At 36.0% G+C, this 13,533-nt stretch overlaps 1 protein-coding gene across 3 annotated transcripts in view; it reads right to left on the minus strand.

Annotated features, from left to right (window-relative positions):
- The window catches only part of LOC121330387 (ATP-binding cassette sub-family C member 8-like), a 52,978-nt gene that overhangs the window by 6,927 nt on the left and 32,518 nt on the right, over positions 1-13,533 (minus strand). For 2 of the 3 annotated variants that reach the window (XM_041276869.1, XM_041276867.1), the window contains 11 exons: positions 12,417-12,497; positions 10,663-10,800; positions 10,027-10,152; positions 9,768-9,867; positions 7,420-7,664; positions 5,832-5,998; positions 3,834-3,903; positions 3,246-3,403; positions 2,724-2,816; positions 2,448-2,550; positions 1,926-2,039 (listed from right to left, as the gene is read on the minus strand). In XM_041276869.1, the coding sequence (XP_041132803.1) occupies positions 1,926-2,039; positions 2,448-2,550; positions 2,724-2,816; positions 3,246-3,403; positions 3,834-3,903; positions 5,832-5,998; positions 7,420-7,664; positions 9,768-9,867; positions 10,027-10,152; positions 10,663-10,800; positions 12,417-12,497 (1,395 nt within the window). The remainder of the gene's footprint in view (positions 1-1,925; positions 2,040-2,447; positions 2,551-2,723; positions 2,817-3,245; positions 3,404-3,833; positions 3,904-5,831; positions 5,999-7,419; positions 7,665-9,767; positions 9,868-10,026; positions 10,153-10,662; positions 10,801-12,416; positions 12,498-13,533) is intronic. The other variant, XM_041276868.1, reaches the window with a different exon arrangement.

Consider the following 13,533-nt stretch of genomic DNA (forward strand, 5'->3'; position numbering starts at 1 on the left):
CTTTAGTAAAACAAGATTATATCGTTCGTATAAAAAAATTTTGTTCAGGATAACAATATATAATCATATATCTATATATATATATATAAATATATATATATATAGTTCAATTATAGTCAAGAAACTTTAATTTAAGGATTTGTTAGAAATAATCAATGCACCATCAATAAATGTGTTACAAATCAGCTTACAACTATTAATAAAAAATACTCTATTGCAATACAGTGCAATAAGAAAAGGTAACAAGGCCATTTTAAAGAGACACCATGATTACTTTATATCATGACATTTTACTGTGATTAAGTATTATCATCAAAATCTTTAAAAACCCATTTATATGTTTTATAAATAGATGCTTTAACTAAAGAGTGACCTTACAGCCTGGATATTAATAGTTTGCCACATGCACAAACCATATATAGATGTTAAATTATAAGTCCCCCTAGTTTTGCATGATGAAGCTACAAAAAATGACTAGCCTTTTTATCTGATACAACTGCAAGACAAGTAGAATAAAGACATCAAAGACATTTTGTTATAATGTTCATCTGCTTAACATTGTTTTTGCTTTTTGATGGAACTACTTTTAGCTCTTACTACATACAATATTTCATTCAAGTAATGTAAATAAAGTGGTACTTTTTGTGGTGGGAAAATTACATCTCATGCAATTCTATACTAACCTCTAACCGTTGTTTGTTCATGTGTTTGCTTAGCCTGTGTGACTTAAAAAGGGATCATACCAATGTAATAAGAAGTTTGAAGTTTATTTTTTATAATGTTTAGAATTAAAAAATAAACTTTTATAGTCTAGACGTTTCTCTTCCTCTTTCAGCCTTCACCACACATCTTGTTGTTGCTAAGTGAAGAGGGTTTAAGGTAGACTGAAAATGCCCATATATAGTCATGCTTTAAAGTAACTGCAAGAAAGCCTACGTGACAAGACAAAGATTGTCATGGTGCCAGGAGGAACAAGACATGCTCGCTAAAGCCATAATAAGTTAATTATAAGTAGTTATGATATTAGTTATATGATGTGTTGTTATTGTATAATTTGATAGGCCACTTTAATGTTGCTACTGCTATGATTATTTAAGGTTTCCATGCTCAAGTTTAAATGCTATTACGGGTTATAAGATTTAGGTATAATATAATAATAATGTGTTATTATCGGTAGTTGTTGGCCCTTATAAGGGATGGAAAGGTATTGACTACTAGCTAGAAAGAGGAAGTTCTATTTCTTTAGCAACCGCAAGCTGCTTCTGTGGCACTTCACAGAAATGTCACCGACTTACTTTTTATTTTAGGGGGCTTGCAATTTAAATAAGTTGTTATGATTGGTCTCATCTTACTCTTCCAAGTTGTTGCTATCCACAAATGTTAAGTTGAGCTTCTGTGATTGGCTTGCAATAACTGTAGGTTACATGGTATATATTATGCTTACTGGCTCTACGTAGTCAGAATATTGCTCGGTTTCCTAACACCTGCGTGTGTTGAGATTGTTCTCGGGTTTGCAAACGATTAAACTTTTTTACTCAATCTTGTCTGTTCTACTGAGTCCCTGCCATACAGGAGTTTGAAGTATAAACTTCCATTACACTTATATACAGTAATAATAATCTTTTTATAGCACCTTTCATAGTGTACCACATTCACAAAGCTCTTTACAAGATACAAGACTAGAGTGTGTGAACTATGCATAGTCACTTACAACAACCTCTCACCCGAAAGACTGAGCACAAGGAGGCTAAGATCACACAATGAGTCAGTGACTAAGCTGAGATTTGAACCGAGGACCTCTTGGTTATAAGCCCATTTCTTTAACCACACAGCCTCCAGTACTGTATAACAACTGGCAACTTGCCCTACTGACTAGCTGCTTAATAGAATCAACTTACTCATGTACAACTTAAACTGCCTCTTACCATGAGTGCATATGTAAGGCCTAGACCCACAAGACCTGAGGACAGCTGGTTGTACAGAGAGTTGGTGATGGAGGCCACGGCTGCTATGAGAACCACACAGGCACCTATATACTCCTGAGAATACACAAGCAATCCAAATGACTGCACATGCATGCTTTCTTTGAATCAAGAAAATAAAAGCTGCATTAAATGGTGTAATAAAAAAGCAACTATAGAAGGAGCTTTTTTTTTTAAAAAAAAAGTATACTTTCTTAAAAGGATATATTTTCCCTGCAGGTGCAATGCAACACATTTAAGGGACAGCTTAATGGGAAATGACTCATTCCCTCTATGTATGTGAGCTTTGGTTCATATTTAAAGTTGCTATTAAAGAAGAATAAAAGTCAATTGGTGTAAAGCTTAGAGGTTGATGTATGCACTTTATTTAGTATATGTGGTTTGAATAATTATTTACAGCATGCACTTATTATCTGACCACCAAACTATAATGCTATTTTGGTTAATTAAATGAAAACTAGTTACCATGCGAACTTCAAGCCAGCGGTTTGCTGCTGTAAGAAACAGAGAGGCAATGTTGTTGGCATCTGTGTACTCCAGCAGCTTTTGTCTAAACTTTGCTTCGTACCTAGAAGACATAATTAATAATTAGGGACATGATCTATCTTTGAACATTATTCAGTAAAAAGAGAATCTACTAGCATCATGAAAAAAAAAACAACTGAAATTATATTGTATGAAATTTGTAGCACATTTTAAACATGTTTCATCTCCTTTTAATTCATACACTGTACAAATTACCCAAATGCCCGAATAGTGGTCAGTCCTTCCACCGTCTCAGAGAAGTGAGAAAGTAAGGGAAGCTGCGTGCTGTCATCTAACTGTTGAAGATCCCTATAGTAAATATTAAAAAGCAGAAGCTATCACACAACACATACTGGCAAAGGTTTGTGGGTGAATTTGTGAGAAAGTTATTACTGTACACAAAAGCAACTAAAGAAACATAAAGGAATCAATACATTTACATATTAAAATCTCACCTACTTTATCCATGTAGAATTAGTCACAAGCTCCAATTATAATAAAACTTGCATAGAAATTAATATTACTACTAATACTATAACTACTATTGTATACATTATGCCTTGGTGCCTGTAAACAGGACATCATTTGCTTTAACATGTTTGATGAGAATGCATCATGATAATTATCTAATGTTAAACGTTGCTTTATACAGTACTACTAATTTAAAGTTAGATAGTATTATAGTTCACAATACATTGACTACCCTTTGAAGCCAACAAACAATGTCATTACAGCTACCTGGATGCCACTCTGAAGTACTTCTGGATGAAGTAACAGGCCACAGCCAAGGGGACGAGCGCTATGAGGAACACTGGCGTGACGTACGAGATGACAGCCAGTGCAGACGCACACAGGAGGGTGGAGCGACTGAGGCACTCCAGAGTGGCAGGGATGTGCTGAAAGACATACACCATGATCCTGAAGTGTTATTAGAAGATATGTACTATTAGAACCTATTAGAAGCAACTCCACTTATAAATTTCTTAAGTCTGTGGCCACTGGAGATGTACTTAAAAATAACATGATGTTCCTTACATAAATCTCAATGGAAAAACAGAAACAACTAATTGAGTTAATTCTCCTGATGCCAGCGACTGTCAAGAACAGCTATCTAAAATAGATTAAATAGTAAGACAAGCCGTAGATCTGTCTCATGCATCTTCTTCATCCCAGGCCTTAAACACAAAGATAATAAGATCACATACATTTTTAGCAGAACATGATATGATCTCAGCTATCTCTACCATAGTTAAACAAGCTAAAGTCATAACTTGCAAATGTAGATTCACAAGAATGGTTAAAGGGTAAAAGGGTTGAAAATAGTACCTGGTCTATGGTGTTCGTATCAGCAGAGAATCTGTTCAGAATACTTCCAAGTGGGGTTGTTTCAAATAGTCTGTGCAAAAGAAAATATATTGCCAGTGCAATATATATATATATATATACACACACACACACACACACATAGTGCCTTGCAAAAGTATTCAGACCCCTGACCAATTCTCTCATATTAGTGAATTACAAATGGTACATTGAAATTTCGTTCTGTTCAATATTTTATTTTAAAACACTTAAACCCAAAATCAATTATTGTAGGGTGACATTGGTTTTATGTTGGGAAATATTTTTAAGAAAAATAAAAAAGTGAAATATCTTGCTTACATAAGTATTCAACCCCCACACATTAATATTTGGTAGAATCACCTTTCGCTGCAATAACAGCTTTAAGTCTTTTGGGGTAAGTATGTACCAGCTTTGCACATAGTGTCGGAGTGATTTTAGCCCATTCTTCTTGGCTGATTTCCTCCAGGTTGTTCAGGTTGGCTGGACGACGCTTGTGGACCGCAATTTTCAAATAGTGCCATAGATTCTCAATGGGATTGAGATCAGGACTTTGATTGGGCCACTGTAGGACATTCACCTTTTTGTTCTTGAGCCAGTCCAATGTTGCTGTGGCCTTGTGCTTGGGATCATTGTCCTGTTGAAAGGTGAATTTCCTCCCAAGCTTCAGTTTTTTAGTGGACTGAAGCAGACTCTCTTGCAGTATTTTCCTGTATTTTGCTCCATCCATTCTTCCTTCAATTGTAACAAGATGCCCAGTCCCTGCTGATGAGAAGCATCCCCACAGTATGATGCTGCCACCACCATACTTCACTGTAGGGATGGTGTGTCTTGAGGCATGGGCAGTGTTAGGTTTGCGCCACACATAGCACTTTGAGTTTTGGCCAAAAAGCTCTATCTTGGTCTCATCTGACCACAAAACCTTTTCCCACATTGCAGCTGGGTCACTCTCATGCTTTCTGGCAAACTCCAGACGTGCTTTCAGATGGTACTTTTGGAGTAACGGCTTCTTTCTTGCCACCCTCCCATACAGGCCAGTGTTATGCAGAGCTCTTGGTATGGTTGACTGGTGCACCATTACTCCACTCCCAGCCACTGAACTCTGTAGCTCCTTCAAAGTGATTGTTGGCCTCTCTGTGGCTTCTCTCACAAGTCTCCTTCTTGTTTGAGCGCTGAGTTTTGAGGGACGGCCTTTTCTTGGCAGTGCCTGGGTGGTGTGATGCAGCTTCCACTTCCTGATTATTGATCCAACTGTGCTCACTGGGATATCCAAACACTTAGATATTATTTTGTACCCTTTCCCTAATCTATGCATTTGTATTACTTTATCTCTAACTTCTGTAGAATGCTCTTTGGTCTTCATTTTCCTTCAGATTCACAGCCTTACCAATGATCCTTCAACAGTGGGGTTTTTATCCAGAAAATGTGACAGCAACTTTAATGGTTCACAGGTGGAGGCCAATGGTAAGGTAATTGTGTCCTCGTTAGGGCAATTTCTTTCATCGGTGCAAACTGGGAGCTTCCACAGCACAGGGGTTGAATACTTATGCAAGCAAGATATTTCAGTTTTTTTATTTTTCTTAAAAATATTTCCCAACATAAAACCAATGTCACCTTACAATAATTGATTCTGAGTTTCAGTGTTTAAAAATAAAATATCAAACAGAACAAAATTTCAATGTACCATTTGTAATTTGGTAATATGAGAGAATTGGTCAGGGGTCTGAATACTTTTGCAAGGCACTGTATATATATATATATATATATATATATATATATATATATATATATATATATATATATATATATATATATATATATGTATATATATATATATACTTTGATATTATATATTAGATATAGACATATACATATGAACACATAATTGTGAAGTAGGAGTTGATTTATCTATAACAGGTAGAAGATTTTTTTTTTAAGAACAATCTGTCCAGTCCTGACAAGCACTGTGACATCATGCATTACCTCATTGGTGCCAATATGATCTTGTTCAGTAAACTGTGGTGCAGTTCCTTTGCTACCTTCAGACCAGTCCACTCTACAGCCACAGAGGTAATTAGACACAGTATGATCCCCAGGCAGCAGAGAATGCTAAACACCATGGAATACAACGAATGGCTGAATCTACATTCCTGCAACATAAAAGATAGTGTACCAGGAAACAGTTTTTAAAGGAACTTTCATTTGTTTGGGTCACTCGAGTTAGATACATCTTTAAACCTAAACATTTTCATTTTCCTGCAATCATGCAGAACATATTTAATTGATAATCCCCATTGTTAATATTTCTGGGCCAGGGAATATTTAAAGAACCTAAACTATTGAACCACAGCTGCTTTCTTACCAGCAGTGCTACAGAAACAGTAGGCAGCAGTATCACAGTGATAATTTGCTATCAATGAGACAACCCCCTGTGGCATTTACATGAGTCTGTCATGTGAGGACATGACATTTCCTCTACTCTGCTATCAGCAGGGGTTATGTCATGCATCATACAGTAGGAAATATCTTGTGTGCTGCTGAAAAATATTTAGAATTTTTTTATTAAGATTGACTGGTACAACTCCTGCAACACATTTCTCAAGGCATACCTCATATTGTTATTTATGTTAAAAAATTAGACAAATGTCATGCTATGATATATGCTGTGATGAATTCTAATGTTTACTAAGTACTTCGTACTTTTCAGTTGATCTGAACATCGCCAAAAAAGCCAAACTTGTGAAAATCAGATATCTTGATCTGTTTACATTTTAATTAGGGAAGTTAATGGGAAGTAGGAATTTAATTGCAGTTTCTAGCCTTTCTGGAAATAATGTGCTTGATTTTCTTTGCCAGTCCACCAGCATTATATTCATCTGTTCTCAGGTAAAGGATCATCCATTGTATTGAAAAATCCATTGGTTTATGAGGGGTACATTATATTATGGGTGAGTGAAGAATGGTTTCACTAAATAAGCTAGCCTGAATCTACACCTAGACAGACATTCACATATACTGTACATGCCAGAAGACAAAACTAATATATGGAGAACAAACTGTTTACCGAACAATACTTCGTTGATCACTTTACTCAGAAGGTGGAGACAGACCTGTCCATCTAAAGATATGTATGGATTATCTTAACCATAAGTACATTTCACTTGGAAGACATTTACATTGGAAAGCCTTGGTCCCAGTCCACATCAGATCAACAAACAAAATCATTTATTTACAAGCACAAGTTTAATCAAATGCACCCAGAAAACAGCCTTCCATGTACAGCTCCTAGTATATATTACAAGTTTGAGCATTTTAATAGTGCATGCACTTTACCTACTTAGGAGCCCAATGATCCCATCTGATTTAAGAGTAGTATCTATCCATCCTCTCTGAGTAACACAAATAAACATGCTGTTCCACTGTGGAATCATTTTATAGCACAAGTCCTGGCAGCAAATTTCTTCTCTCACAATACCAGTTAATGAATACTGTATTCTTGTAATGATATAGAACAATACTGTCCATCCTTAAATTGTTAACATTCCTATCTTGGCAACCCTCTCCTAAGTACCTGGCTAACAGTGCAGTTCTTGTCGGAATTGATTTTGGCTGAAATTACATCTGATGTCCACTTTGCAAGCCAGTAGTCGATGGCCAGCATGAGGGAGTGCTTGAAGAGCTGGGAGAGCAGCAGAAGTAGAAGGAGGAGGATGCCGGCTGAGCTCAGGTACGTCCCGCAGGCCCGCCAGGGGATCTTGGCCCTCTGCCGCAGGACAGACGACATGTTGTCTTCATCGTCGCTCTCAGTCGACTCCTCTGCAGCAGAACCATATACAAGAAGGGCTAGGGTTTACAGACTTGCTTCCAAAGACATTGGAAGCAGCACAGAGCAGGCTTATACATTTGTTAGATATCTTTCTGCTTCACAACACAATCTATATTTGTGGACAGAACAGTGAAATTGAAAAAGATTAAACAGTTTCCAACTTAGTATTTTATTGCAGAAGACACCAACTGAATTTCACATTAGAGTAAAAAAAGGTCAAGTGTTTCTTTTATTTGCAAAGTTCCATTTTCATTAGCTTATGGGCTACTTGATTTATGTATTTTATTGTTGCCATGACAATGGATGTATACATCTTTCAAGGTTTAGGAGATTAAACACTTGAAGCACTGATGGTACCCTTTTCTATTTTTACCTTTTCTTTAAAATCTGAAATGATAAGTCTTTACTGCAATTGTAAAGTATAGTACTTTTCTGTATAATATAACCATTTGTATAATGTCCACATGTTTATTGTGACTTTTTATTGTCTCGCTGTTCTGTCAATATGAAGTATAAAATCTGCTGCCGTACGAGTTGATTAAACATTGGCTCATTATGCATTAAGCAAATGGATTTGATATTGCATGTAAACTAACATTTTTTTTTTAATAATAAAGGTTTTCATATTTTTATCTTCTCAGTAATAAAAAAGATGAGCCTTTCTATACTCAATACAGTATAAGGATGTACAATTGTTCTTTTCTTCGTTTCAAAAAATCACAACAATAAATGAGAGTGACTAAGAAGCTGTGTACAATTTCACTCTAGCTTTTTGCCCCAGCTTCAGGATTAAGAGTAAGCAAGTATGGACTTGGCTAGCTCAAGTTTCCTCTGAGACGTGAAAAAAAACCCACTGCTCTCTCCTTCAGCAAAAACAATCCAGCCTGTAGCCCAACCCCATATCGAGCTACGAGCCTGCCCGGTAATTGTTTTGTTTTTCTAGATAACAGTACTTACTACCTCAGAGGTTCACTTTAAAATAGATCTGCAGAGTAGTTAGATGTTTGTGACCATATTTCATACAGTACACGCATGTTGCACAACATCACATGATTGAGAGAGAAAATATGTTAAAAGATGTCAATGAATCTATTTCCTGAGACACAGTCTCAGAACTGCACAGAGGTGCATGGGTTGAATGTTTTGAAAAAGGTAATGACAGTGCAGCAGGAGAGTTACTTTTTAAGTCGATCTGTTTTCACAAACAATATAATAGAGAAAAAGAAATGCAAATCAAAAGACACGCACTCACAGTTAATGACAAGTAAATGATATCCGATGAAACAGAAATGACGTGAAACAGAAATTAAATGAAAAACACACATTGGATATCAAATGTGTTAAAAACAAGCATGAAAAACTCAAAGAAAAAGATTTTAAAAAATCATCACCATCATTCTAGGATTACTATATTTTGCATTACTAAAGCCAAGTCATTTTATTTCATACACTAAGAACTACTATTAATTATGATAATTGATTTGAAGAGTGAATACTATTCATTAGATGGACTACTATATTCAAGCATTTCAAGTTGCAGGTTACATTTGAATTTAAAAATAAGTTTTAGGACCCCTTATTAAATCAACTACCATGAATCAATAACTTGTCAAAAAAATCTGTTAATATAATACAATATTAATCATGACTAATAGTCTTTTTATTTTAATGATAACAAAACAACTCATGTACAATGTACAAATACAATACTTTGCATTGTGATATTTTGTAACAATTGTAAGTCACCCTGGATAAGGGCATCTGCGAAGAAATAATAATAATAAGAATAAGAATAAGAATAATAATAAGAATAAGAATAAGAATAAGAATAAGAATAAGAATAAGAATAATAATTATTGCAGGACACATCCAGTACCAGAGTGGTTTAGAGCAGTAAGAAAGTATAAACTAAACTAAAAACCATGCAAATTAATCACACCAGAATTAGCATTTATACCAACGACAGGAGGTGAAGCTGATCCAAAAACCAAACGAGGGTGTGAACAAAACAAAAACAAGACAACTAATGAGGATCATTTCACTCTAGTTAAACAATGGAGATCACAATTACAAAGCAATTTGCATAATCTTACCTTCCTCCTCCTCCTCAGTTTTCATCAGCACCTCTCTAGAATACATGGCTCTGTGCAGGTTTTTCCGCTCCAGGACAGTCTTCCTTCCAGCTACTGTCTCCTGAAAGAAGATTCAAAAGCATGTGTAAACTTTGTCCAATAAAACAGACACATCGGTTTAAAATGGCGCTTTGACAGAAACGATTCTGCTCATACAGTAAAGAGATGGTGTTTATTACAGTGTTGGTACAGAGCACATTGCACAGTTTCTTCAGATCACCTTTTCCAGCTCCTGGTCTTGTCTGTTCATCAGGGTCTTCCAGTGTTCAAACAGCTCTGGCTCAGAGTTCTGAATGTCCTTCAGTGTTCCCTCTCTCTGAATGGTACCATCCTTCATAGCAATGATCTACAGATAACCATTTGTAAAATCAATGAAATGATCTTTTCAGTACAAAAAGGGGCTCAACATTATTATGCTAAACACAAAATGCATCATTATTACATTATTATTCTAAGAATAAAACATAGTAAAAGACTGTATATTTTGACAGTTGTAGCTCTTGTAGAAAAAAAATATATAAAATGCTACTACAACTACTACTACTAATACAAATAATAACAATATTATTACTAACAATCGACAAGTAGAATTATTATTAATAAGGCCAGGGACTATATCTTTTGCTGTGTCTAGGGTTCTTTTAGAGCATGTCTATGCAGAGTCCACGGCAATATTGTAGCCTTTACCAACCAGTGGGATCCTATTGGCATGCTTTGCACCATTTTGTTTTGTTCACTTTTGCACCTGGATATTTAATTTAAAGTCCCATGAAACAGGTTTCTATTTAAAATGAGTTGAATATCTGTCCTTGTTAGCAGCCTCTGCACTGCATAGGAATGTGGGATAGCTCCTTACCCAGTCTGCATGTGGAAGGTACTGGAGCTTGTGGGTGACCAGTGCCACTGTCCTCTTGTCATCCCTCAGCATCTTAAGGATCCCATCTTGCATGAGGTGATCGCTGAGGTGGATGTCGAGAGCCGAGAAAGGATCGTCCTACACAAAGAGAGAAATTACTTTTGAATTACACAAAATGATCTTCCTTTTGGTGTCCATCATTCAGGTTTAGACATGATATGAAGAGCTTTCTACCAGCTTGGCACACCATTGACCATATAGGCAGGCTCTGTATGCATGATACTGTGTGCGGTAAACCTGTGGAGGTCCATTTCAGTGTAGCCAGATGGTGTACTACTTTTAGGCAATGATTAAAACGCTATTTATAAATTATGAATTTCATTTGGTGCTGTGCTTGTAAGTTTGAACGGACTGTCCCGAAATTCTGTTGTTATTCTTACAAATCTGCTGTCAACCAGTGCTTGCTCCTGATAAGCTATGCTGTGTCACAGAAGCAGCAAAAGATGACAAGAATCAAATCAATAGAATCCTGTGGTTTCACCTGCCTGGGTAATAGCCAAGTGGGCGGTTACTCCTAGTATTTCTGTAGGGAGCCACACACTGGATTGAGACGCAGTATGGATCCCAATATCAAAGGCTTGTTATGATGGGATTTTAAACAATCTTTAAAATACAGGTGAGATAAAAGAAGCTGAGGACTAGCTTTGCAATTTCAAGGCAATGCAAAATACTGAACAGCCTTTCATACATTACATCTGAAAGTTGGGAAATTTCAGTCATCAGTTCCATTTGTAAGGGCAAGTACCCCAGATTAATATAGATCGGTGTTATTGTGGCTTAAACTCAGGTATTCTGGTTCAGAGGCTTACAGTTTGTCTGATATGCTACAAGAGCTCTGCCAGGCTTTATCTACAGTTGTTAATACTCAATTCTAACAAGTATAGAGATAATTTACACAGTACACCCACAGCAAGTAAAAAACACAGCATTGCTCAGTGTCTAATTCCAGACATTATCAGGTCGTCATTCATGTGTAAAATGTATCCCTCCCAGAAGAAGGTTTTTATGCATAAAGTACATCTGTGATATTGGGTCTAATCCCTCAGGGCAGGAGTATAAAGCAAGATAAAGAGCATGACTGTTATGTAATGTATTTCCTGTTGAGAGCTAAAAATAAGGATGAAAGAAAAATACCCAGGCAGCTCACCACCGATGAGTGGTGTCTTGTTAATGATGCTGTCAGATAACACAGTCACTATTTTGGCATTTATATTTAACTATTAGAGGTCTTTACTTGGAAACAGCTATACTTCAAAGCATTTGGATTGCCTTTAATGTTTATTCTTTGAAAACTGTAACCTTGAATGCAATATTTTCCCAAACTTGTTTTTATTCCAATAGCATATTTGCCAATCCAAAATTGATGAATTTGACTGAAATTAAAAACGTTCTTTTTTTTTTTTTTACGTTTCAGTTATTTAGTTTGGATTCTTGTCACTTGTGGCTGCCTCTCAGTCTGTGTTATTACTTGTCAATAGACAGTGACATTATGGCAGCAGCAGGCAGAATACACTCAATTCTGAGAATGCAGATCGATTGTAAGTTTCAAAATCAATTAAAGTGATTACTCTGAGCTCATGAGTGGACATTTCTTATACCTGCTGATCTCTGCTCATAGAGCCGAGAGTGGGTTTGCATTGAAAAACGCACAGTGCTGAAGACCCCTCTATAATGAATTAAAGCAGCCTACTCACCAGAAACACCACGTTGGTCTGTTGGTAGAGGGCCCTCGCTACACTAATGCGTTGGCGCTGCCCTCCTGACAGATTGATCCCCTAAGGGAAAACACATTCATTGCATCAGTGAATCAAATAAATGACATTATTGTTAAATGAAGCATGTATTTTACAAACACATAATTTAACTACTGACACTTAATTATAGCACAGAAGCTAATGATATGTTCAAAAGAGGTTGTGGTCTCTAATGTAATCTGTCCTTTAAGGGTAGAGACATTGAGGATCGTCCTACTGATACTGGCTTTACTGTGTTTTTTCAGTTACTTAGGCATTTCCCAGAAAAGGTAGTGGTGACCTCAACGCATCTAAGCAAGCCTGAATCTGAGAAAAAATAGTATGCATATAAAAAAATCTAAATACAAAGCAGGAAGCAATGGTAAGAAAAGCGTTATATTACACAAATACAGTTTTACTGGTTATATTTTGTATTACAGAAATAGGTCACTAATAGCAATATGCTATTTGAAATACAACAAGGATGTTGTGGCTCAGCTTTACTCCCGAAGTTATTGAAGTTGAACTTTTGAAGTTATTAGCGGATTAAAAATATTTAATAAATTAGTCAGCAAGAAGATCATACATATATAACATCAAATACAATTTTGTTCCTCGACCTTTTAATATGTATGTTCATCACTCATCACATATTAAGTTTTAGCACCAAGGGGACCTGACACATCTTAAACTGCAAATCCAACCAAACCTCCAGGAGAAAAAACTGCATCAATATCTGAACAATGATCTGATACAAAAACACTGCCTACCATTAACAAAAGATTATATAGACTTGAAGTCATCCATTATCATTCCATTACTGTTTAATTAAATATGTTTTATTTTCATCAAACCCTTTTTTCCAAAGGTGTAGTTATCTTTCTGTATCTTACAGTACGTGCACCAAAATACTGATTTGTTTCTACATTTTACCATATTTTATTACCCTCTTATTACTCAGAAATAACAAGGGCTACATCCAATCTCCATGGATGGTAAACTCAAGTGACTGGTAATATGTGTTTTAATGGACTTTTAACACAAGGTTGTTTCAATAGGCTCTTTTTTAAATGATTAT

Source organism: Polyodon spathula, chromosome 17, assembly GCF_017654505.1.
Source record: "Polyodon spathula isolate WHYD16114869_AA chromosome 17, ASM1765450v1, whole genome shotgun sequence".
Lineage (NCBI taxonomy): Eukaryota > Metazoa > Chordata > Actinopteri > Acipenseriformes > Polyodontidae > Polyodon > Polyodon spathula.